The 26,103-nt window shown below is 36.2% G+C and overlaps 1 protein-coding gene across 1 annotated transcript in view; it reads left to right on the top strand.

Annotated features, from left to right (window-relative positions):
• The window catches only part of ltk (leukocyte receptor tyrosine kinase), a 71,314-nt gene that overhangs the window by 32,601 nt on the left and 12,610 nt on the right, over positions 1-26,103 (top strand). The window contains exons 5-20 of the mRNA XM_088002853.1: positions 93-309; positions 4,024-4,163; positions 6,280-6,417; positions 10,527-10,676; positions 11,629-11,729; positions 11,831-11,991; positions 13,358-13,452; positions 14,515-14,580; positions 15,469-15,643; positions 16,701-16,851; positions 16,942-17,070; positions 17,987-18,143; positions 19,864-20,049; positions 21,016-21,114; positions 25,546-25,707; positions 25,913-26,032. Of these exons, the coding sequence (XP_087858979.1) occupies positions 93-309; positions 4,024-4,163; positions 6,280-6,417; positions 10,527-10,676; positions 11,629-11,729; positions 11,831-11,991; positions 13,358-13,452; positions 14,515-14,580; positions 15,469-15,643; positions 16,701-16,851; positions 16,942-17,070; positions 17,987-18,143; positions 19,864-20,049; positions 21,016-21,114; positions 25,546-25,707; positions 25,913-26,032 (2,247 nt within the window). The remainder of the gene's footprint in view (positions 1-92; positions 310-4,023; positions 4,164-6,279; positions 6,418-10,526; positions 10,677-11,628; positions 11,730-11,830; positions 11,992-13,357; positions 13,453-14,514; positions 14,581-15,468; positions 15,644-16,700; positions 16,852-16,941; positions 17,071-17,986; positions 18,144-19,863; positions 20,050-21,015; positions 21,115-25,545; positions 25,708-25,912; positions 26,033-26,103) is intronic.

The raw sequence follows: 26,103 nt of genomic DNA, 5'->3' as shown, positions 1-26,103 counted from the left end.
CCAAATGGAAGTACAAATACATGCTAAATTTTGCATCATAGTTCCTGTTTAAAATACATCTAAATAGATGCTTCTTTGTTTTGTCCCCTCAGGGCATTTTCTTCTTCTGAGTCCATCTGATGCAGAGAAATGTGAGCACCAAATAATAAGTCCGGTCTTGCCTGGGAGCAACAAACAGTGCATTCTGCAGGTTGCTCTCTATGAATCCGGTCCGACTTTGGGCAACCTCACGGTCTTGATCAAACCTCTTCTGTCAGATTTGATCGTTCACTCCGAGGTTCTCAACCAGAGGAGACCAGACACCCACAGGTAGCCATGAACAAGTCCGTCTTTGTCTCAATAATGTTGTTCTGAGCTCATTAGTTTGTTTTGTGTTTCTCTAGTAAAATGAAAGTAAACAACGTCCAGATTCAAACAAAGAAAGGTGACATTCCTCCAGAGAGAGCAAGGTCAACATGCTAGCAGAGCTAAGAAAATGAAGATTTAATTTGAGGCAGAACTGTGTATTGTGGAACAACAGACTGACCCTTGAGTATTGTTTGGAAACCGTGGGCAGGTATTTCCTATTGATGCGATGCTGAAGTGCAGCCATTTTTAGACCAGCTAAAAGCATTCGTGTCTCTGGATGTGGGCCGGAGATTTATTTAGATGTAATTGGTGAGGACAGAAGAGAGGATGGATGGGCATGTACAGTAAGTCGGTACGCTGGCTTTATTAATATCTCTGCGGTAATGGACTTTGCAATTTCATTATGAAACACACACACACACACGCGCGCACAGCGTTTCCATTTATTCAGCTCGTCATTCATGTCGTACAGAAGAAGTGAGCAGACGTCGCTTACTGAAACTTTTTAAACACTTTTTCACAGAATTTAAGGTAAATGGAAAAATGTAAGGAAATCAGCAAAATGTAAATTTCCAGAAACCTGAAGGTGAAACTTTTATTTGCTCAAATAGGTAAACATTTCCAGACTTCATATGTAAAAAGACACTGACATGGCCTGAAATGCCACTCAACGAGGAAGAAGCCGTCACTCAGTAAGCGACATTAAAAACCAGGTTACAATTTAAAAATGCACTCAGGGTCAAAAATCTTGAAGTTTTTCTGCTAGTAATCAGTGTTTTGGTGGAAAAAGCTTCACACAGCGTACCGTGGTGACAGATGTGGGTGTTTTGATCTTGTTGATTTAATCTTTTCCTTGTATTAGACCAGGGGTGTCAAACTCAGTTTCACCAAGGGCCACTTCAGCATATTGGCCCCCCTCAATGGGCCACATTGACGGTACAAATCAGGAGTGCACCCCAGACAAAAGGTTGACTTCCCTCATTCAGTTCTGTAGAGGCTTATAATGAGTCAATGGTCCAGGTGTGTTAGAAAAGGAATGCATCTAAAGCTGCAGATGGTAGCTCTGGAAAACTAGACTTGGGCAGCTCTAGCATAAATGTATAAAATACAATGTTAAAAATAAATTAAACACCTCATATTGTTAAATAACTGATTTTATGTATTGAAGTTTTAAATATTACATTTGAGTTTCCATGGCCTATAAAATGCTCGGGGGCCACATGTGGCCTGCAGGCCTTGAGTTTGACACATGTGCTTTACACCATAGAACTGCCAATTGGTAATTGAAGTAAAGTAGCTTGGATTTCAAAGAAGCTTACATTGAAGTCGATTGGCAAATGAATCATCACCAAAGAGGAAGGCTCTTGTTGTCTCATTGCACCCCAAGAGATGCATAACCTACAAAAACTGTTTCTGTCTGGTATCAAACCAGAGACCAATTGCATGTAAAGCAAACGTGATAACCACTACACTACAGGAACTGAACTTCTCTGCTTTGATTCAGTTTGAGGTTCCAAAGTTGATGATGTGAGATGCAACGCATGAAAATTTCAACTGAGGCTTGCACTCAGATGCCTGGATTCAGAGTACAGAACATGACACCACAGATCCTTGTTGACCTTTAGTAAACACCTGTGATTAACAGAACATGCAAAATCTGTTTCTGTCTGGTTTCGAACCAGAGACCTTTTGCATGTAGAGCAAACGTGATAACCACTACACTACGGAAACTCAGGCTCTTTACAGTGTTCCTGGTAGATGATCCACATTTTGTTAGAGACTAATGTCAACGATGGGCATGGAACAATGTCAAATACTTAAACCACAGATCCTCTCAGAGAGCACAGTAACTTGGTGAACAAACTGTCAGACTTGTGCCTAATTTCACATTACAGTCCATAAACTAAGCCTGGGATCAAACAATTGTATTGAAGATGTCATTAGCAGAGACAAATGGTTCTACAGAGACTTGGCTAAATGGCTATAAAATAAAATCAATACTTACAAATAAAAAATGGTTCAAAAATACAATTAACACATTAAAATTAAAAATATCTGTGAAATACAATCAACACTTGAAAATTAAAAATGGTTCAAAAATAATATCAACACTTCAAAATAAATAATGGTTCAAAAATACAATCAACACTTCAAAATACAAAATCTCTGGAAAAAAAATATTATGTATGTTGTTTTGAAAAACATTAGAATATAAGCACTTTTATCAAATCTTCATTGTGGCAAGATTATGTGAGTTCTTCTTAAATCCATCTAAACTCAACAGTTTGTAAGGTAGGTGAGTTAGCTCAGCAGGTTAGAGCACCTCGCTGGAAACATTGAGGTCGTCGGTTCAAACCCCGTATGGGGCAATTCATGTGTGTAAGGTCTTTCAGACAATCAACACTTCAAAATAAATAAGGGTTCAAAAATAATATCAACACTCTACAATAAATAAGGGTTCAAAAATAAAATCAACACTTTACAATACATAAGGTTTCAAAAATAAAATCAACACTTCAAAATAAATAAGGTTTCAAAAATACAATCAACACTTTACAATAAATAAGGGTTCAAAAATAAAATCAACACTTTAAAATAAAAAATGGTTCAAAAATAAAATTAACATCTCAAAATTAAAAATGGTTCAAAAATAAAATCAACCATTCAAACTGTATGATGGTAACTGTTTCTGTCTGTTCAGTCCATAAACTAAGCCTGGGATCAAAAAATGTATTGAAGATGTCATTAGCAGAGACAAATGGTTCTACAGAGACATGGCTAAAAAATAAAATCAATACTTACAAATAAAAAATGGTTAGGAAGCACCATTGCAAACCTTTGGTTGAAATGGCGCGTTAAATTCAAGTCTCCATTATAGACCAGAGAAAACTAAAGAGAATGTAACGTTGTGTTAATCCATTTGAGGAGCAGGCAGTTTATCTTGAGGAAATAAATGACGATGCAAAAGTTAATTAGACTGTAACATGCGCAGTCCGCTGCTCAACCACTGCGGACTGCGAAGAATTAGAAACCGCTGGAAGTAACTCATCCAGCGGCTTTAACAAACGGAGCCTTCTGGGTTCATGTTACCCAGGAGAGCGGCGCTCTGGAGGAGCTGCAGACGTAACATCTGTCCGTTTTGGAGAAAGGAAACCACCAAAAAAAAAATTAAAAAAATAAAAATCCTGGTAAAAGCACACACCGGACTGCGCAGGGTAAAACACTCACAGAGTTCAGTTGATCTGTTTGGATCAGACAGATCCAACTGGCTGATGAATTAGCGCAAATTTTTCTGCAGATGGGAACCAGGAGGAAGTGCGTTCAGACCCCAGACACATGTGTATTAGACCATTTGTAATTATCATATTTTGAGTTTTAAAATGATTTCCTTTGAGTAACATTTCTTTTTTTTCTGTTTATGTTAGTTTCAGGGTTTTTGTTTTGTTTATATTTCCTGTTTCCCATTTCTTGCTGTTTATTAAAGATTCCAGCAAACTATTGAGAAAACCTCTAAGAAATGTTATTATTCTGCCATTTGGTAAACATAATAAATGTTGGTAATCCTAACTGATTGAAAACAGGACAATGAAAATGTAAGTTATATTTTTATGTTTACAACTACAGAAGTTTCTAGTAATGAATTACTAAAATCCTTTCTCTGCTTCCTTTGACCAGGAATGAATGGCAGCTTTATAAAGCTGTGATTGGTCAGATGGATGAACCGATTCAAGTGACGCTGCTCTACACTTCCTCTGTGGGTGAAGGGGAAGCCACTGTGGCTCTGGACTCTCTGGATTTCATCGACTGTGGCTCAGGTGATTTGTGTTTATTCTGCAGCTCAGTTTGTTTTTTATGCAACCTTGTTCAAAATGTTTAATAATTTCATTATAGTTTTCTTTTTCCTGCTTATTTAAACTCAGTCATGCACAAATACTTGCAACATCCTCTAAAAACAGTTATTGCAGCTTAATTTAATGGTTCAACCAGCAAATATACATTATTATGCATCAATTAAGTTTATTTTCACTGTTTAAAAGCTGGAAAATGTACATCTATGGAAAAAAAACTAAGAGCCCACTGCACTGAACCTCCTGGTTCTTCCACCAAATATTGATTTCTGAACTCTAACCGAGTTAAAACATTAATATTGTTGTTTCTAAATGAATATGAAATTGTTTTCTTTGCATTATTTGAGCTCTGAAAGCACTGTGTCTTTTTTGTTATTTTTCCATTTCTCATTTTCTGCAAATAAAAACTACATTTCTGCTTTGAATTTCAGAGACATGTTGTCAGTAGTTCATAGAATAAAAGAACAAAGTTCATTTTACTCAAACATAAACCTAGAAAAAGTGAAATCAGAGAAACAAATTATTTTAAGTGGTCTCTTACTTTTTTTTACAGACCTGTGTATAACAGCTGGAAATATTGGTTATTGACTCAAATTTTAAAATCAGTGTTTCCCTAAAAACAAGATTTCTGAAATTTCTTCTTCAACATAATTTTTTTTTAAATCTTTTTGCTTTTTTGACTCCCTACACTGCAAAAACACAAAATCTTACCAACTGTTTTTGGTTTCTAGTGCAAATATCTTAGAACTCTTGAAATAAGACAAAATTAACTTACAAGTAAATTTTGAGAAAATTTAGGATTTTTTATTATTAAATAATTTCTAAAAATTGCTGAGAAAGTAGTAGCTCCACTTATAACAAGACATTTTTCCAACTAGTACTTTCTAATCAATTCTAAGGAATTATTTACTTAAAAAAGCTCCTGTGTTTTGCTGCAAAGTTACTTGTAAGTTAGTTTTGTCTTTTTTCAAGTGTACTAAAATATTTACACTAATCTACACCAAAATTACTTGGTAAGATTTTGTGTTTTTGCAAATCATCTGGTGCTCAAACATCAAATTAAAATCTCCAAATCTCTCTCTACCTTGAGTCTTACCCTCACTTAAAAGAACAAATCCATAAATTACTAAATTCTTCAAGTTCCCCGTCTATAGGATGTTCCCTGCCCAGTTTCTTTAAACATCTGCTTCACATCACTGCTCTAAAATCTTGTTGCCAGGGATTATATTTCCTCACTGTCGGGACCAGATCTGGAGTGCTTTCTGAATTTGAGACGCTGCTTTAAGTCGTCGGTGCATATTTTAAGATCAGGACCAAAGCATTACCTGACCTCCAGAGTTCAGTCTGTTAATCTTTTGCTGTGTTGGCAAGACGAAAACACCTGCAGAGGGACTTTATGTCTTAATCTGTATAACTATTCTCAATTATTTAGAAAGAATATTTTATTATTCATCATGATTTAAAGATGCAGTATGTAACTTTTATAAAACATAATTGTTAAAATTATCATCATGTTTGTCATTATGTCTTCTCCCAGTAATAACTGCAGAAATACACCACTCAGTCAGAAACAACCAATCAGAGCCAGGAGGCGGGTTTTAGCGTTGCCAATCATCCTCATGCTCCCCCCTCCCCTTCTTCTCTGCTTTGCTACAGCCATAAATGCTAATGCTAGTTAGCATAGCATTTAAGTTGTTTTTCCACTGTTAGCACATTGAGCAGCATACAGTAAGATGATTAACAGCACTAAGACCCGCCTCCTGGCTCTGATTGGTTACTTCTGACTGGGAGTGGTGCATTGCATTATTTGTCTCAAACCATACTGTCACGACATGGTGACAGTCTTTATAAATATATGTAAAAAAACATTTTTTAATAAAAGTTGCATGATGTAGCTTTAAGTCTGTTCATCTAGTGTGAAGGACTAACTTCTCTTTTCCACCTTAAAGTTTAATAAAATGCGGTCAAATATAATCTCAGTGGTGAGAGTTAGCGCTTGTATTTTAGATCACATTTACCTACAGACAGGTTTCCTTGTTCATCTTGAAAGCTGAGTAATCATGGAGTTGTTGTGTGACTGCAGGTGATGAGGCCCTGGACCTGAACCGCATGTGTGGAAAATCTTTCCACTGCGTGAACTCGGATGTTTGCATCGATCAGAGCCAAGTGTGTAACTTCCACACCGACTGTCCGCTAGGAGAAGACGAGGGGTTGATCTGCGGTGAGCGCCACTTCCTTCTCTATACTCATTTTAAATGTCATCTTAAGTTAAATTCCTTGTTTGTGGCAAATCTTACAATCTTGACAAATAAAGCTAATAATGATTAGTTAGCATTGCCTAATATTAAGATATCGAACTCCTAGTAAATAAAGGAAGTTTCAAAACAACTTTCCTAAAGATTCATTGCTACTTTTTACCTCCTAAGAAACATATCGACTCTTAGATTTGAAAACATCAATCATGCCGTGTAAAGAAACATTTTTACCCTGCTGTGACTCAAAAGGCAGTAATGAAGCCGAAGCACTCAGAGCTCCTTGGGCTGTTTGTCCCAGAGGGAAGGAACCGGGTCACCGTGCTGAGCAATCCTTTTATTTTACTTCCTGTAAGTGATTATAATAAACTCCGGCTTTTCAGTACTGACTCTACACCACCTTTTCCAGGCGAAATGGGAGGTAAAGGGTTTGTTTTGTTCATTTTAATATATACTTTAAGGTAAATCAGAAGAGAATATTTTGTGCTCGTAGTAAGAAAAGTAAATTCTCAAGACTACAGCAAGAAACAGAAAAATAACGTGCTATGTTTTATTATTATTTCTTGCTATATTGAGCAACATTTTAGACAAAAAAAAATGCTATTTGCCAAAATTGGAATCGGCAGGTCAGGCTTTTTAAAAGATCTGTAATCAGCCGGAAAACTGCAATCGGTGCACCCTTACTATATCCTAAACTTGTTGAATATCCCACCTTTACCCACACCTGCAAAGGTCAAAAGGTACCAAGAATAGATTAGAAATAACATTTATTATTCCTCAAGGAAAAATTCAAGTGTGCCAGCAGCAAAATGAAAGAAAAGCCAAAGCATGTGGATTCACACAGATGTAAAAATATAAAAATAGTCTGTGAAAAGACAGTAAAGGCAAATTAACAGCATAAAAAAATACATTGTGCTGTTCATAAAAATAATTTACTGAGATTCAAGAAAATGTCCAGCTGAGAAGAGAATAAATTAGAACAATTGACAGCGTGAGCATGAGTATTAGAGTATACTAATTGCAGGGTGTGTAGTTCTTAACTGAAAACAATTTCTCGACAAAATAAGCAATTATAATTTAAAACCCGTTTTTACTGCTAAATTACTGAATAGACACACAAGCTGAGCAACAATTATATTTGTTTTTAACCTGTTTAAGTTAAACAGATTTTAATTGTACACCATATATTTGAATCAGAAAAGCTTTTTACTGCCAAATTATTGAATGAATAGACATGTGAGCGCAACAACAAACAGTTTCTGTTATTCAAACGTCAGATTGGTGCAAAGTTTTCAGTTTTTGAATGTTGACAATAAATTTTAACTTAATTTAAAATTACATAGAAGTGTGGATTAGTTTGTTTAGGACGTTTGCGCTGCTACACCATGGTTAGCATTGAGATGCTATTTTAGGCTTGAATAGCTTCGCTGATATGCTAACTCCTTTAAGCAGAACATGAACACAACAACAGTCCCTTCAGATCGTTTTTGAAGCAATAATTAACCCGAGTTCCCCAAACGAAAGGCTTTTTCATCCACGGCTTTGCGGATGTAGCTTGTCCGTCAGATTTACCGTCGTACCAGAAACACAACAAAGGTTCCAGCTTTGGAAAAGACAGCAATGAACTACTTCTAAAATTAAAATCTATGTAGTTAATTTACTGAAATTAATCCCACCCATATTTACAAGATTACTGGACTCACTTCTCTGTTTTGATTTCTCCCCTGGTGTTTCTGGTGCTCTAAGAGCAGCATTACTCCTTTAGGTTGTGATCTGATGCAAATGCTTTGGTCTCCATTTAAGATGGAAACTCCCTCTCACTCCACTTCCTCATCTCTCCCAGAGTTATGCCCATAAATTTCTCACATAAATCTTTATTTCAAGTGACCATAATTTGAGAAAAGTACAGATTATGTCTGTGAATTCATTTCAGGTGAAGTTTCAAGCAACGGGGCCCTTTCAGATGAGATTCAGGGCAAATTTAATTTAATTTTTATAAAATGGAAAGGATTATTTATTTGTTTAAAAGGGACCATGTTGTTTAAGGTGAGCGCTTCAGTCTGTTTTACTAAATTCAGCTGCAGCTCTCGACAAGTTGCTGCTAAAAAACAAGATTAAAACATAAATCACATGATTAAGTTACAAAACACTGAAAAATAAAGCAATGTCATGTACCCCCTTTGTTATGTAAATTTAAGTTCTTTATTTGTGTGTGTTTGTTTTTAGCTTGAATGCTTGTTTTATTGTTGTTAAGTTTTTTTAGCCTGCACCATCTGGCAAACAAACAATGGCAGCCAGCCTCGTCTGTAATTGTCATTCAAATTGTTCATCCATGCAGTGTCCTTTTTCTGCAAACAATAATAAATGACATAATGAAAAAAACATGCAAGACAGAAAATTAAAAACACATGGTGAATATGCAGCAGTTGCTAATCTACATGTAATCACAGGTTTCATTATTTACCAATATCTGTTTTATTAATTTAGCTGCCTGTTAGATTTATTATTACATGTGGGGACTTACTATTTCCTACATTTAATTTTTGTCTTGACTTGTAAGTTGAAAATAAAGCCAAAAACATGTAAATATTTCACCTGCCCAACAGCAAACTACGTTTACGATATTTTATTTAAACAAATATAGTCAGACTTTTTTGTAGGAAAGGATTTTGTAACTCATCATAGAGCCAAAACTTTAAAAAAAAGGCTTTGAGCTTGATAAAAACTGTTGTGCCTTGTTACAAAATGTTACAAATGAAGTTTATTTTCAGCCCTGATTACAGGATTTGGTTCACTCTTTCTGTAGAAATTCTCGCTGTGGTTAACCAAGTTTAATTAACTCAACAAAAGTGGTGCACAAAATTTGTAGGATTCTTTAATTTCTGTCAGGAGCCTTAAAACTCAATCAAGGAGCTGAAAACGGCCACTTGGCTGTACTTTGGACAGCCCTGTCATTTAATACTAAATGTGTTTTTTGCTTATAAATAAGACGACAAATATCCAACAACTTTTTCTCCAAAGCAGACTTGAGTGCATCCATTCTTTAAAAAAAAAAACGCCTTTCTATTTTGTTCTTGTTGACAGAAAAAAAAATTGATACAAAGATTTCAGAGCGTTTTACATTACAAAAGTTTGTCAATATTCTACTAATGTCAAAAAATGACACAATTGTGGTGTTTCCATTAAATTAGAAATGCAACTAAATTCAAACGGGGATCAGTTTGGTCACCCGATAAGTCATTAAAAACCTGCACCACGATCCTCCAACTACTTCCTGTCGTCGTCTTCTTCGTGGGTTTTGCCAGTGGCAACATTCGGTTGTTGATCATGTGACTCATGTGATCTGAATAAAGTGTTTCTATTGCAATTTTGCAAAATAAACCAATTTCAATACCATTATCCAAGCCCAAAAACGTTTTGGCCTGTTTTCATTAAACAAATTTATTTTCAAAATGTTAAATTGTGCAATTATGAGGAATTATATGGTCAGTGGAAATGCAGCTACAGCTCTAGAAAAAACTAAGATCACTTAAAATGATCAGTTTCTCTGATTTTACGTTTTATAGGTTTATGTTTGAGTAAAATGAACATTTTTCTTTTATTCTATGAACTACTGACAACATGCCTCTGAAATTCCAAGCAGAAATTTAGTTTTTATTTGCAGAAAATGAGAAATGATCAAAATAACGAAAAAGATGCATTGCTTTCAGACCTCAGATAATGCAAAGAAAACAATCATATTCATTTAGAAACAGCAGTACTGATTTGTTTTTGCCAGAGCTGTATTGTTAGGCAAACATTCAAGATTCCTTTAATTCTTAGATTTGCAGTTATTAATAAATGACTCTTTTACAGAAAATATGCCATGGTTTATTGTCAATCAGGTAAAAATAAGAACATTATCCAATAAAAATGTTTTTGTGTTTAATTAGTCGCAGCAGTTCGTTTAGTTTTGCCTGCCTGGCCAAAAGTCCTACTTAGATTTAGTTGCGTTAGTAAAACTGTATCTTGTGCTGTGGATGTTCTTGCAGCTGTGTTCGGCGTCTCGGTGAAATATAATAATCTGCTTCCCTGGCAGACGCTCTTCCCTTTGGCTCTTACTGCTCGTTTGAGTCGGATTCATGCGGTTGGGCCGGGTCCAGTCAGCACTCGGGATGGAGGAGAGTCGCTGGAGATGAGCTTCTGCAGAAACAAGACATGCAGGGCGTCACTCTTCAGCGCACACCAGGTGTGTGTGTGTGTATGTGTGTGTGCGTGTGTGTGTGTGTGTGTGTGCGTGTGTGTGTGTGTGTGTGTGTGTGTGTGTGCGTGTGTGTGTGTGTGTGTTCTGCGTATGTGATTTACAGCCTGGTTTTAGGAGGACTCCGTTGCGCCTCTGCTATTAAAACTAATCACTGCACCGAGGAAATCGGTCAAAAATGACCCAGTTTCCTCTCCACCGTTCACTCCTCTTTTTGTCAGAATACAAAACATTTCTTTGACAAGTTTTAACTATTTTTAAGGATTTATCTAACGCTTAACTCAAGCTGGAAGGTACAGGTTTATTAAAAGAGGTCAAACTATTTTTTGTAAATTTCATATTTGATTCATGTCTATTTAGAAACATTAATACAACAGTGATAATTAAATAAGTAATTCATTCTGGGTAGCCCTAGACTCTTACTTTTTTTGGTGATTGTTTATTGTCAACACTGTAAAAACACAAAATCATACCAAGTAATTTTGGTCTAATTTCTAATGCAAATATCTTAATGTACCTGAAATAAGACAAACTAACTTAAAAGTAACTTTTCAATAAGATGTAGATTATTTTTTTAAGTAAATAATTCCTTATTATTGATGAAAAAGTTCTAGTTCCACTGGCTGATAAATTAATTTATAACATGGGAAGTTGTAAGTGAAATAATCTGCCAATAGAACTAAAGTACATTTTCATCAAAAATTAGGAATTATTTCCTTAAAACAAGCCTTTATATCTTGCTTAAAACTACTTTTGAGTTAGTTTGTCTTATTTCAAGTGTTTTAAGATATTTACACTAGAAATTAGACCAAAAAGTACCTGGTAGGATTTTGTGTTTTTGCAGTGTTTATATTTTCTGCTTGAACTGTGCAGTTTGTAAATAAATAAATGAATAAATGGTAAAGATTCCACATTGTGACGTTTTGTTGTACGTCTGCAGGACACTTCTTGTACCTGCAGGTTAGAGGGAGCAGCTCCCTTAAAGAAGCGTCGTTTCACAGCTCCTTCTTCCCTCCGCCGATCTCTACTTCTGCATGCCAGGTCAGTACATCCATAAAGTCATCCAGTCACATGCATTTATTTTCTGTTTCTTTTGTTATTGTAACTAATTTCTGAAACACCTTCTGGTTGTGGTTGTGCAGATGCGTTTCTCTCTCTACTTGTACGGGTTGTTTAACGGCTCGTTGCAAGTTGCCATTGAGGAAAAGGGGACCGGCTATACGCCTCTCATCTGGGAGACACAAGGCCAGTCGACGGACGACTGGAAAGCAGTTGCACTGGAAGTGACTGACCTCAGTCATGGGTATGTAGAAAAAGTATTTGGTGACTCACCAAATCATTAAATTCAGGTGTTCAAGTCGTCGGTCTTGATGCTCAATTTAAAATCTAATTATGATTTTTTAGTGTTTTGTGTCTGAAACGACCCACATTTTCAGCAGGTTAACAGCGCACTGTTTATGGAAGTAATAATGGATGGAGATGTTCATGTATAAATATTTCTTAATAATTATGCATATTTGAAAGATTAATACCTAAACACCAACTATAAAGACTTAAAAAGAGGCAAAAACCTAAGATAAATAAAACCTAAGATAAATTAACAATGCTAAGCCTGGTGGCCCGCCAGGCTTATAATACACGGAGGGAAACCCTGGTATTAATAATGAATGTTTATTCAGCATTGAGAGCTGATTGTATCGCCAAAAGATCATAACAACAAGAAGGAAGCTAATAGAAAGAAATCACATCTAATAGACATGTTTGATTTTTTTGATGGATTATTGACTGAAATTCTGTCTGGAGTTTTGTTTTGTTCTGTTTTCAAATTCACATTTTGTACATTTTTATACTTTCATTTGGGTCTCAACTGCATCTAAAAACAGTTCAAGTGCTTAAAAGCACCCAACCAGATGTTTTTAATTTTTTTTTTCTTTTACTTTTTGGTGAGGCGTTTCATGAACCTCCCAATTATTAAGTCACATTCAATAGCTACCTAGCAACTTTAGCTGAGCCCAGAACCGTTACCTAGCAACCCAAGCAGAGCTCCAACATGTTTGGTCAGCTTGTTTACAGCTGTATGCACTGTACAACGGCTGCTGGAAAAAAAGTGTTTTGTTGTTGACTTACCATTGAGAAATCACTTTCTTCATTCTTGTTTGTTGTGCAGGAGGCTCCACTTGTGCTATTCAAAGATGTGTGGTTGTATGATTGTGCATCTGTTTGCAGCTATTTTCTTGTGCCCAGCAGCAGCTTATTTGGATTTAAAGTGACAAGAGGCCCTAAAGCAGCTCTGAAGTACTAAAATCTCATTATCTAAGAATAGTTTTGTAAAAAATGTAAAGAAAATGTTTTGTATCGCCCAGAGACTTCTCCTAACCTGTTCAAGGAAGCATTAAAGGTCACCTTTAAGCTTTTTTGCAAAGAAAAACAGAGAAAAACTTGAATCTTTAGATCCTCAAAGCTTGTAGAGACAACATCTCATTTTCCCACCAGTTGTCAGCCGCAGTTCTCTGTTCTGAACTGTCACACACAATCATAATAAAACACAACAAAGTACTAGGGATCTGACAAAATGTCATCTGTTTCTGTTTTCTGGTCTATCATTGCTCATGTTACAGTTATTCCTTTGTAAGAGCTTCTATTGCTTTCTGATTTCTGCTTCCCTTCAGGTTCCACGTCCACGTCAAAGCCGCGTGGGGACGAAACTCCAACGCTGACCTCGCGTTTGATAACATCGCCATCGGCGCGGCCTGCTTCAAAACAGGTAGGCGTAAACACGCCGCCGTTGTCAAAGCATAAACTTTCAGAAATGATAAATGTGCTTCATAAAGACAGTGTGATGTGTTTGGTCTCCTGTATGACGCCTTGTTTTCATGATTGGCTGTGACACCAGCGCTCAAATGATTTGCTATGAATCGTTCACCGCAGTATGGCAGCAGTCAGTGCCAGCATTCTTCTCTCTGAGAGTTTTCGCACTCCGGGTTTAAATTCCCACACTTACAAAACCTTTTTATGCTCAGCTGTGAAGGAGCTGGTGTTGCTTAGGCATAATTTAAGAGAAATGCAGATAAAACCTTAAAAGAGACAACTGATTATACGACAGCGGAAAATAAGAGTCTTTATTTTCCTCAGTAAGGATATGCAGAGTTTGGTAGTAACATTAACTCAGTTACATTTACTTGAGTAACTTTTTAGGGGAAAAATTACTATTTTTACTACACTGTACTTTTTATTTTTACTTGAGTAATTTTATTTTGAAGTTTCGTTACTCTCACCTGAGTAAAGTTTCTGCAGTTTCTGTTAAGGTTTCATAAGTTTCACATCCCCTTAACTTTATATTTTGGTCTTTCTGATGTAATTTTTAAATATTAAATGATTGTTTTGATCATTTATTCAGTACTTGAACTGACTTTTTACTTTTTACTTGGGTAAAAATATGTTGAAGCAGTGCTACTTTTAGGAACTCTACCACCTCTGAGTAAATCTGAATAATGCTAAACTGAACATTTGTGCTGCTCTGTGCTCGACAACACCGTGCTTTTGTATCTGAAGCCCTCGTTTTCCTAATCGAATTTAAAAACACAAAATTGGTTTGAGGGAAAAGCTTGGCTGAGCCCATCACAAACATTCCCGCTACTAAGTGGGCAGATTTCTAAGCCAGCATGCAAAGCAGACCGGAGGACAATCAAACAGCCATCCACGTTGTTTTCCTGCTAAGAAAATCTCTCTTTTTCATCTTTTCTTATTATTCTACACTTGTTTTAATAAGGTCGTATTCTTTTGGACGATTGTCCAGTCAGAATTGAATGTTTCTGTGTGTCCTCAGATCTCAACTCGCTGCAGCAAATTGACTTTGATTTCCTGAGTCCGCTTCCTGAGCCGTCAGTCACAGGTATGTACAGGAAACACCTGGAGAATTCACAAAGTCTAATATTTTAGCTTAAATATTGAATAATGCATACAGAACTCACATTTCAGATAATTCTACTTAAAGCTGCATTATGTAGCTTTTATTAAAGATATGTTTTCTACATGTTTGTTAAAACAGTACAAGACAAATGAACAGGTCGATCTCTTCCTCCTCTGTTAAAAGCACCCAAACAAAAACAACCAATCAGATCCAGGAGGAGGGTCTTAGCGCTGTCAATCAACCTCATAAATGTGTTGCTAAATGTGCTGTGGTGGAGAAACAACTTATCGTTACAAGAAAACTATTTATCCGCTGTTATTGTTGGCCAAGCTAAATAGCCTGAGCATTCATGTCAGGCTCTGCTGTCTGGAAGAAGCTGCAGCGTAGCAGAGAGAAAAGGAGGGAATGAGCACCGCCGCTTTCCCTCCTGATTGACAACGCTAAGACCCGCCCCCTGGCTCAAATTGGTTGTTTCTAGATATAACTGAGCGAAGGCAAGGAGCTGAATTATTTTCATAGATTATCTGCCTCAAGCCATACTGTCATGACATTTTGGACAAATTAGTAAAAAAATCTATATTTTTTATAAGTTACATCTTTACAACTTTACAACTTTAAATTTTTTAATTTTTTAAGATATTTGGTCAACATTTAATCTTCTTAGGGTTGGCCAGACTAGACTCAGGGTGGTTTAGAATAAATATTTATTATTTTTATTTTCCAGTGGTGGCCATGCCCCCCTCTGCTCCCCCTTTATGGGCGCCACTGCATTCTCTCTGAAAACCTTACCAAAGTCTCCCGCTGTCTTTTTCACATCATGTCCTTAATATTCCAGTTGATTCCAACTGTTTATCTTCTCCATATGGACAGAAGTCTCTCTGATGACGTGGTGGTTTAACTCGTGCGGTGCCAGCGGCCCCCACGGCCCGACCCAAGCCCAGTGCGACAGCACCTACAGGAACAAAAACGTCAGTGTCACTGTGGGGAAGGAGGGCCCCCTGAAAGGAGTCCAGATGTGGAAGGTTCCTGCTACCAATCGATACCAGTGAGTGAAAATGAAACACAAACATTTACCTTTTTATTAGACACAAAAACACTTGGTTCCTAGTATTGGAAACACGTCACATACTTTATTTAAATCTGAAGTCCAACAGAATTTACCTTTGTAGAATAATGTGCATAACAAAATTAGCCTAAATTAAGGCTAAGAGTTCATTTGTGGCAAAGATTGAGTTATTCTGGGTTTATTTCAGATGATCCAGTAAAGAAAGACGTGACATAATAAACATTTTTTAACATGTTTTTGTGCTTTTAGAGAGATAAAACAAAGAAAAAATATCACTGGTTTCCTGCTGTGTAGATACATGAGTGTGTGAAGAATTTTCCACTTTTCTCCAAGTGGATGCTCTGAAATCCTGAAATTCAATCTCTAAAATATAAATTCAAGAGAATATGGATACACTTTTTTTGGTCTAACCAGTCTAAAAAAATAGAAAAAAATACTTTAATAAGAATCAGTGCTGCACCTCAATTCCTATTAAATACGTTTACATTTTATAACCCATTTTACCCGTGATCTTTTCATTTTTTCATGAGATTTTTAAACAAAATAATTGTAGTACTAAAAAGTGGCCTAACAGTACTGCACATTTTACCCCCAGATTTACTGCTGTTAGTCACCGAAAAGTTCACAAACTTCTTTTCTTCATTAATATGGAAGACTGATATTAGTAAAAGTTAGATTTCTACTCTGTCTTTACCATTTATATTTGTTATTAATGACCTAAAGGTCAAAGACTGTGATCCTATTGCTCATACTCAGTATAATTAACTGTTTTTCTATTAAATCTAATTTGTCAGTCAAGACTTATCTTCATCAGAGGAAGCATGAGGTAAGGGAACAGAAAAGGTTTGTAGGTTACATTACACAATCCCCATGCTCTGTATTTGTAGGTAAAAAGGTTAGGAAGATCCTCAGGGTAAAATATTCTTTATTTTGTATCTGTGAAAGAAATCGACTGCACAGCTGTTCGCTGAGGTTTGAGCCAAAGTGTAATTTCTTTCTGAGTTTAATCCCGTTGTGTTGCTGCGATCTCCCTCAGTATCTCAGCGTACGGTGCTGCAGGCGGAAAAGGAGCCAAAAACCACAACAAACGAAACCACGGGGTGTTTATCTCCGCCATATTTCCCCTGGAAAAAGGAGAAATACTTCACATTTTGGTGGGACACCAGGGAGAGGACGCCTGCCCCGGGGTGAGTGGAAAAGCTGACATGCGTCCGTTCAGAGGCTGACCCAGATACAACGCCTTCTCCTTAAGTCTGATTCTCATCTTCCTACGCCAGAGAAATCCACTTACACAAAAAATATGTCTGGGAGAGTCGTCTGTGATCGAAGACAACCGCAGATCTGAGACGGGCATGGAGCGTGCAGGTGGAGGCGGCGGCGGCGGAGGAGCCACCTACATCTTCAAGGTGGCACAAATCACTTTGCTCTCTCTGGTTGTGATTGTTTGTAATAATAAAAGACTCTCACACATTTTGTTGATCATGCAGGCAAATCAACTTTTCTTCTTTATTATAAATTGGTTTGTCCTGCAGTTACACTGTAAAACATCTGAGCTGCATCTAGTTGTGTCTGCTGTCTTCTGCTCTTTAAGCCAAATAAATTTAACGAGCTTTAGATTTTGAACCTAAATGTGAGTTTGTGAAAGATAAACTTACAGCTGTAAGTTGTGTTAACTTTTTATTAATTTTAGTTGAATAAACTAGAGTTTTTATGTCAGCACTTTAAAAAAACTGAAAGAAAAAAAGACATGAGTGGGAACTATTTCCCAGAATGCTTAGCGGCGTGTTTTTGTGTTCTGAGATGGAAGTGCGTAACATTAATCTGACTCTTGTGTTTTATTAAGATAAATGTTTATATTTAAGTCCTGTTCACACTAAATGTTTTTGAGCTGAATTCATTGTGATGTTTAATAAAATTCATTGTCAGATCAGAAATTTTGTTACTGCAATTTGAAACAAGAATTTAAATTATTCTAAAGTAAAATAAGTAGATATTTTAACTTGATATTGTGATTGAAAACAATGGAGAAATGTAGCTCTTTAACTGGCAGTTTTTTCTTGCATATTGTGAAATAATTATTAGTTTTAAGTTAAAACTCACAAATCAAGATTAATGAACTTAAAAATCAATGTTTAGACAACTTGTTTCTTGTTGTTAAATCAACTTCATGAACTTTAATTTCTGAGTTAAAACCAAAACAATTTTCTTGTTGACTTAAACGTTATTTTCCAGGCAGCAGGTGGACTTTCATTTTCAAGTTAAACCACCTTGAAATGTTTTTCAGTGCAGAATAGGTGTAGACTTACCGGTTTGTTGTTCCAGATGGAGGGTGGTGAGCTGGTTCCTTTGCTGATTGCAGCTGGTGGGGGAGGAAACGCCTACCTGGAGGACCCGGAGTCCAGTCTGGACCAGATGCCTCCGGAGCAGTTTGAGAACAGCACCGCGGCCCGCGGCACCAACGGTCAGAGTGGAGCCGCAGGTAGGCCGCCAATTAATCTGAGTTTTATACCTTTAATAGCATTTAATGTTATGAAAAACAAAAAAAAAAAGGGAAAAACCGCAGTGATAACAAACCTGCATTGGGTCAAAACCAACCATTTACTGCGTTTGTCCTGAGTGTTTCTGATCACCTGAAATGTAAACAACCAGGATCTAATATTGAACAAAGAAGAGACCAACCACTTCCTTCCTACATTTCGTTTCAGCACAACATCAAAAATTTCTATTTCAATCTCTGAACTTTATCAGTTTGTTTTGATGTTGTGTGCTTTTCTCAAGGCTGTGCAGCTGTTTGGTCTCATTATCCTGGGCTGTCATTGCATCATGCATGACTGAATGCTACAGCCTAAATTATTAAATATTGCTACAGGCTCTGCTGTTTTTTGACATGTTCTGAAGTTTATGACCCCATAAATTATTTTCCTGCTGTTTTTTTCTTTTGATTCCAATCTTCCTTTCCAGAGTTTTATCAAACAAAACAGTTTTAATCCACTTCAGTAATTTAAATAACGTGTTTGCTTGATGTAAACTGGTAGTTAGCAGAAAACAAAAAGGAGAAACATTTTTTTTGTGCCTAATCTAGTGGATATTTCTTAATATTACTGCACTCTAGTAAGTTTTTACACTTTATTAAAAAGGCTACAGCTAAATACTTTTTCTTTAATGCATCGACAAAATAAAGTTTTTGGTTTCTAGTTAGAAAATAGTGAGGGATGCTTTTTTGTCGTCACACATAAACAAACAAAAAGAGAAAAACTTTAAAGCTCTGACTCCGTAACTTATGGTCACATTTTGCTGAAATATATTCAGAAAAGATGATTGCTTCTTTTATATCAAAATATAATTTCCTCTTATGACATGTTCATTCAACCGTTTAAAGCACAAAGAAGCAGATTCCTCAGTGAGACGAAGCTTTCACTCTGATTCGGTAAACATTCACTGACCGTGGGAGAGGAAAGTGACAAAGAGGCGAATATGAAAAAAACCTTCAGAGCTGGAACTACTCAGTTACTTCCACTTTTTTGTAAAAACTATCATTTTGCTTTGTTTTTATTTCGCTGTACATTTTACTTTTGCTTGAGTAAAATTTCTACATCACTGTCAGTAACTTCACTAAATGAACAACAATATTTTTTACTTGTTTTTTATTTATTGTTGTTTATTTTGTAGATTTTTTAAAATAGATATTTAAAAATCTAACTTTTGAATATTAGATTTTTGTTGTTTGATAAAGTATAAAAATGTAAAAAATGTATTTGCTACTTTTTTATTGTTGAGTAATTTTACCATGATTTATCGCTTCACTTACTTGAGTTCAGTTACTGTGAGGAACTTCACTGAATTAATAAATATGATATTTTAAACAAAAATTCACCAGACACACCTGCAGTTTCTGTTAAAGTTTCATAAGTTTTGTATTGAAAGAAACTGATTTTGAAAATTTATTTCATAGCTGTTATTTATATAAATTATTTTCTCTAAAATACAAACATTTTCACACATTTTGCTTTGTTTGATGTAATCTTTAAACATTAATTGACATGTTTTGTTTAGTTATTTGGTACCTGAATTTCTATTTTACCCTTGGCTACTTTTTACTTTTTACTTGAGTAAAAATATGTTGAAGTACTGCTACTCTTACTTGAGTAAGTGTTTTGGGTATACTCGTTGAGTCATGAGGGGTTTTTGTTTCCTGAAAGGTGGAGGAGGTGGTTGGAAGGACACCCTCAGTCTTCATCAGAGCGCCGGCAGATCACTGGTGGAAGGAGCAGTGGGCGGGACTTCCTGTCCGCTGGCTCTGTCAAAGCTCAGCTGGTCAACGTATGGCGGGTTTGGAGGAGGAGGAGGAGCCTGCACAGCAGGAGGCGGCGGCGGCGGATACAGAGGTGAGCAGAACCTCTATTTGAGTTGTTTTTTTTTGTTTTTGTTTTTTTGTCCGTTTTTCATCCGGATGAATAAAAACATCCCAAATCCCTAAAAAACAAACCTAAGAAAAAAAAAAAAACACCCAGCCATTTTTTGGCAAGCAGTGAATGGCTTTTGGTGTCTGAGTCATTCCAAAAAAACCTCCCAATTGTTGTTGTTACCTAGCAACCTCATCAGAGTTCCGCCTGCTACCTAGCAACCCAACCTGAGCACCAGCTTGTTTAGTCAGCTGGTTTCTGTATACGCTGTACAATGGCTGCTGGAAAAGAGAAGTGTTTTGTTATTGACTTACCATCCATAAACCACTTGCTGCGTTTTCGTTGGTTGTGCAGGAGGCTCTACTAATGCTTTTCAAAGATGTACAGTTGTATAATAGTGCATCTGTTTGCAGCCATTTTCATATAGAAGTGTATATGTGTGTGGTCAGCTACATCTTAATTGGATTTAAAGCAACAAGATGCGCTAAAACAGCTCAAAATGCGGAACGGAGAAGAGAGAAATCTTGTTATCTAAGAAGGATTTTGATCAAAAAATGTATTGAACATGTTTTGTATTGGCCATAGAAGCATAATAGATCACCTTTAAACTGTCCTTCCATGTCACAATCAGAGATTAAAGTTACTGACTGCATCGTCATAAAACGTGGAAAAGTTTAAGGAGTGCAAAAAAATTCATCAAAGCAATAAAACAGATGGAAGCAGAGAAACTGAAACTCTGAATGATTCATGTGCCAAGAGGTCAGAGGTGAAAATGTTTGTGGTTGTAAGAAAATGAGACTCAGAGGGACAATTAAAAAAACAAAAGCGGGTTGTGAAATGGAAGTTGGACGTTTAATTATTATGACAGCTTTGTGAGGAGATTTGAACCTTCTGGACTGACATTTTAAATCCAACAGCCTCACATTGTCGGAACTTTCTTCTTCACAGGAGGCGACGCTGCGCTGACAGATGACATCAACGCCGACGGCCAGAACGGCGTTTCCTTCATTCATCCGATGGGAGAGATTTTCTTACAACCTCTGGCAGGTGAGACTCAAACTGACATCCTGCAACTGTCTAAGAATTACAATAATTAGTGTGCCTTCTGTTTTATTTCTCTATTATGTTCTTTTTGTCTGTCTTAAAGCAAAACTGAAGAGTCGGACTCATAAAAAGCACTAAAGTCGATGCATATCTAAATATTAACGACACCTTGCAGCGATAAGTTGACGTTGAGTGCACTTATTCACCGAAGTTTCCTGGAAACACTTAGATTGCAAATATTAATAAGTGGAAACAGAGGCAAAGCTGGCATAAAAGGCAGCAGGTTAAAGAATGTCACAGCGGGTAAATTAAATAAAAATTGTGTGGCACTGCGGGCGACCGTAGCTTCTGTGATTACAGCTGTAACTATGCCAACGTTCTCCGATAAGTGCAGAGCTGCAGAGCAGCTCAGTCAGAAATGCTGCGAGATAATAAAAAATGTTCATGACTGTCCAGAGAGATATAAGAACGTGTTTTCAGTCAATAATTCTTGAAATAAAAAACTAGCTCCACTGGCAGATTTTTTCACTTAAAACAAGAAAAATGTCTTGTTAAAATACATTTTTATTTAGTATTCAATGCCGCTAAGCATCCTGGGAAATAGTTCCAACTCCTGTCTTTTTCTTCTGTCAGTTTTTTAAGTGCTAACCTAAAATCTCTAGTTTATTCGACTAAAATTAATAAAAAGTTAAAACAATTTACTGCTGTAAGTTTATCTTTCACGTTTTGGTTAAAAATCTAAAACTCGCTAAATATATTTGACTTAAAGAGTAGAAGATAGTAGACACAACTAAATGCGGCTCAAATGTTTTACAGTGTAGACAGATGTTTTGGTAAGGTTTTGTGTTTTTGCAGTGTGCAGCTTAAACATGATATTTGAGGGATAAAATTAAAAAGTTATCATGTAAACTGAATAAACTTTAATTTTAATCAACAGTTTATTGGTTAATAAGAAGTCCAAGGCGTTTTAGAACCTAGAATAAGGAGTTATTGCACTTAAAGTTTGTTTAAAAGGGGTAAGACTAGAAAAAGAAAGACAAATCTAATTATCTGAGCCAACTTTGATCCCTTCTGTAACATTGGAACCAAATTAAACCAAAAGTACTTGGTAAGATTTTGTGTTTTTGCAGTGTTTGTGTGCCTGTTCTTCTGTGTCTTCTGTGTAAATTTATTTAACTTAAAGAGTAGAAGATGGCAGACACAACTAAATGCAGCTCAAATGTTTTACACTGTATGTCCCAACATGTGAAAATAAACTTTGTATATGAAGTTTATCCTTCCAGAAGATTTTCCTGTAAAACTAAACTCATTTGGTCAGTAAACTCCGAAGCGCCCAGCAGCCTGGATGTATGGCGTTCTCCGTTGTTTATGTTGAGATCGGCGGCCATCTGATTCTCATTAAGTCCGGCTGAGGAACAGGAAAACAGTCGGCTAATTCGCGGCCTTATGCAGCCGGTTGCCCCCGGCGCCGGCAGACAGACGGACGTCCTTCCTCCCCTGAAAGACGTTATTGTTCTGCTGAGCGCTGCTCCCAAACACAACGACTGGATCAGCAACATAAAACGCCTGCTATGAAAAAAAGCGGGTCGTTATCATGATAATTCAATTTGGAAGCCAATATGTTTATCTGTCATGTGCTTCAGTTGTCCTCTTGTCTGTAATTTAGGGTGAAGTTTATTATACGACACAAGACACAAGATGATATTCCCCTCTGTTGGTGGAGAAACAACAAAGCTCTGTTTTGTTGTAATTTTAGATTTAAAATGGCTATGAATGCATGTCACTGGGGCTGAATGGCAAATAAAGGCAACGCAAACAATTAGTAGTTTAACCTTCAGAGGAAATTGATTTTTAAAGAAATGACTAGTTATAAAGTTCAGCAGGAGGTGAAATATATTCAGAAACTCTGTAAATCTTGTTTATTTTATCAAATAAATGGACACATGGATATTTGATTAAAATTTTTAAAATTATTACTATTATTAATTTAAAAATTAGTGCATACAAAAAACATTATTAACAAACAGACGTATGTAAAATTAGAGAAGAGAATAAAAACATTTAAATAATAACAATAAACAATATGTTTTACTTGTAGGCGCCTTTCTCGACATTCAACGTCACCTTACATAATTTAACATAAAAACAGACATAAAATTAAAATAGATAATAAGATTAGGTACAAAATAAGACTTAAAAAGTTGCAGTTGCAATCAAAGGGCGTCGTAAATTTTAACATTTTAAGACAAACACATTTATTCACATTAGAAATGTAAAAAAATTACAGTTGAGTTCGCCATGTGGAGAATAAAAGAGCTGACTGAAGCCTTCAGAAAGGAGATTGCTGCAGCTTATAACTGTGCAGAAAATAGTCTAGAAGTAGAAAATATTTTTTTAAAATCACAAACATGCCCCTGCAAGACCCTGAAGATAAATTTACCCCAAAAGCAGACCGCAAGATGCTAAAACGCCAAAAACGCTAAAATGAGTGAGAACACTGTTTAAAAAAAGAAAAAAAGTCTCTAATCTACGGTAAAATACCTGCATCTGTGATCACCAGAATTTTACCTATTTATACGGATTTTACCGTATTTGCCAATTTTTTACAGTAAATTACAGACTTTTTTTTTTACAGTGTATAGCTTACAAAAAATAAATTCACTGATAAATTCATGTATAAAAGAGCTAAAAAATATTAGTCATTAATATGTCACCATTTGTATATAAAACATAATAATCAGTGTTTTTTATGACAACACAACTATATTATTCTATTTAAACCAGTCAGTAAAATAAAATATCAAATCATTTCCAATTAAATAAATTTAATCCCAAATTAAGCAGTAAGATTTCAACATATTCTTCAGATTAAAGTATAATCTTTATTTTATGTGCACATAATTATGTTTAAAGTGAGTCAAAAATGATTTTCTCAAGAATTTTGTAAATATTTGCTAAGAAAATATTAAAAAAACAACAATCCAAAGGTAACAGCAAAGTTATGAATGCTACAATTTACATATTGAAATGGTTAATTTTTTAATGGATAAGAAAACTAAATAGATTGTTATTTAAGCTGCTTGATATCCTTGTACATAACTATTGTTCCCTGTTTGAACCAGGCTGTCATGGCGGTTTTTAAGCGTTTTCAGATGTTCTGCAACCTGATCGCTGCTGCAGCTCCCACAAACCATGTTCACCACTCGTTTATTTATCTTGTTTTTGTTTTTTTGGACTGTTTTCATTTTTGAGCCGACTGTGGAGTGGAAAAACCTCATGCAGGAACTCCAAACCACTGGACCTCAGAGCGTCTGTCATCATGTTAAGGAAACAATCGGAGAAACGAGCAACATCTGAGATAAAAATGGAAAACCAGAAGAGAAACAATGAAAACAACATGCAGCTGAAACCACCAAGCATATTCTGGAGAAACAGGAACACGGTTTCTCTCTGTCCGCCTTTAAATCAGACTTCAGCAGCAGTTTTCCTGTCCAAGGCAGTTAAGATTAAACACACTAACATCCATCTTTATCCCTGGTTTCCACTCACTTTGCACCCAGTTTAGCTCATAATAACGTCACAGTTTGTCAAAACGCAGCAAAGTTTCTTCAAACTGCTTTTGTTTTGGTTCAGGTCTGGTTTTTATGACGGACTGTTAGGGCCAGGCTAAGGAAAATAGATAAAATAAATAAAATTATATTGTAAAATTATGAAAATAAAGTCGGAATAATATGAGAACAAAGTCAATATTTCAAGAATAAAGTCATAATATTTTGAGAATAATTGTAATATTACCAGAATAAAGTTGTAGAAATAATACGAGAATAAAGTCAAAATAATAAGAGAATAAAGTTATAATATTTTAAGAATAATGATGTGATATTGCCAGAATAAAGTTGTAGTAAACACATCAGTAAATACTTAATCTGTTGTGTTTACAGATTATGTATTTACTTATTTGTAAAACAGATACCAAAGTATAACTTCACAAGATGCTCAACATTCCTCATTTTACCACAGTTGTACGATATGCCAGCGTTCTCACAATGTTACAACTTTATTCTGGTAATATCCTAACTTTATTCTCATATTTTCGTTTTATTTTTCTTATCCCAACCTTAATACTCCGTCGTCCGGACTGCTTCAGGTTGTTTATTCATCGTTCCAAATACGAGCAGGTGTTTAATCTGTGCTGTTTTTGTTCAGGTATTTAATCTGTGCTGTTTTTGTTCAGGTATTTAATCTGTGCTGTTTTTGTTCAGGTATTTAATCTGTGCTGTTTTTGTTCAGGTATTTAATCTGTGCTGTTTTTGCTCAGGTGTTTAATCTGTGCTGTTTTTGTTCAGGTGTTTAATCTGTGCCGTTTTTGCTCGGGAGTTTAATTTTACCGTTTTTGCTCAGGTATTTGATCTGTGCCGTTTTTGCTCCTTACAGCCATGGAGGGTCACGGTGAGTGTGAGATCAAGGTGGAGCTGAACTGCAGCCATTGTCGGACGCAGAGCTGCAAACGGGAAGAGGACACTCACCTCGTCATCTGTCTCTGCGACGACGATGAATTCCTGGCCAGCGACAACGTAACGTGTGTTGGTGCGGCAGGTGAGTTTTTACGCCGCAAGCACACACTAAAAAAGTTATCTGGTTTCTACTGCAAACATCTTAGTACACTTAAAATAAGACAAAACTAACAGACAAGTAACTTTTAAGCAACTAACTGTGTGCATATATATTTTACCTGTTACTTTTTATTGAGTTTGGCTCAAAATAAACCTACAAACTGACAAACCAAGCCTTTCTATTTCAGTTTCTCCAGCCCCGCCGAGCCCCGTCCCTCCAGGCCAGCTGCCCATGTCGCTGATCCTGGCCGTCGTCGCCTCCATCGTCGTCAGCGGCGTCGCTTTGGTCTGCGCCGGCGTCATCCTCAGTAAGAGACTCCTGCAGCTCTGCGTTCAGTCGGTTCCCTCCTCCTTCCACCGGCTGTGAGCGCCTGAGCTT

This window comes from Poecilia mexicana, unplaced genomic scaffold (genome assembly GCF_051168715.1).
Source record: "Poecilia mexicana isolate PSO_F unplaced genomic scaffold, ASM5116871v1 scaffold_22, whole genome shotgun sequence".
Lineage (NCBI taxonomy): Eukaryota > Metazoa > Chordata > Actinopteri > Cyprinodontiformes > Poeciliidae > Poecilia > Poecilia mexicana.
Note: the sequence above shows the minus strand (reverse complement) of the source record. Positions and strands in the feature narration are given on the sequence as shown.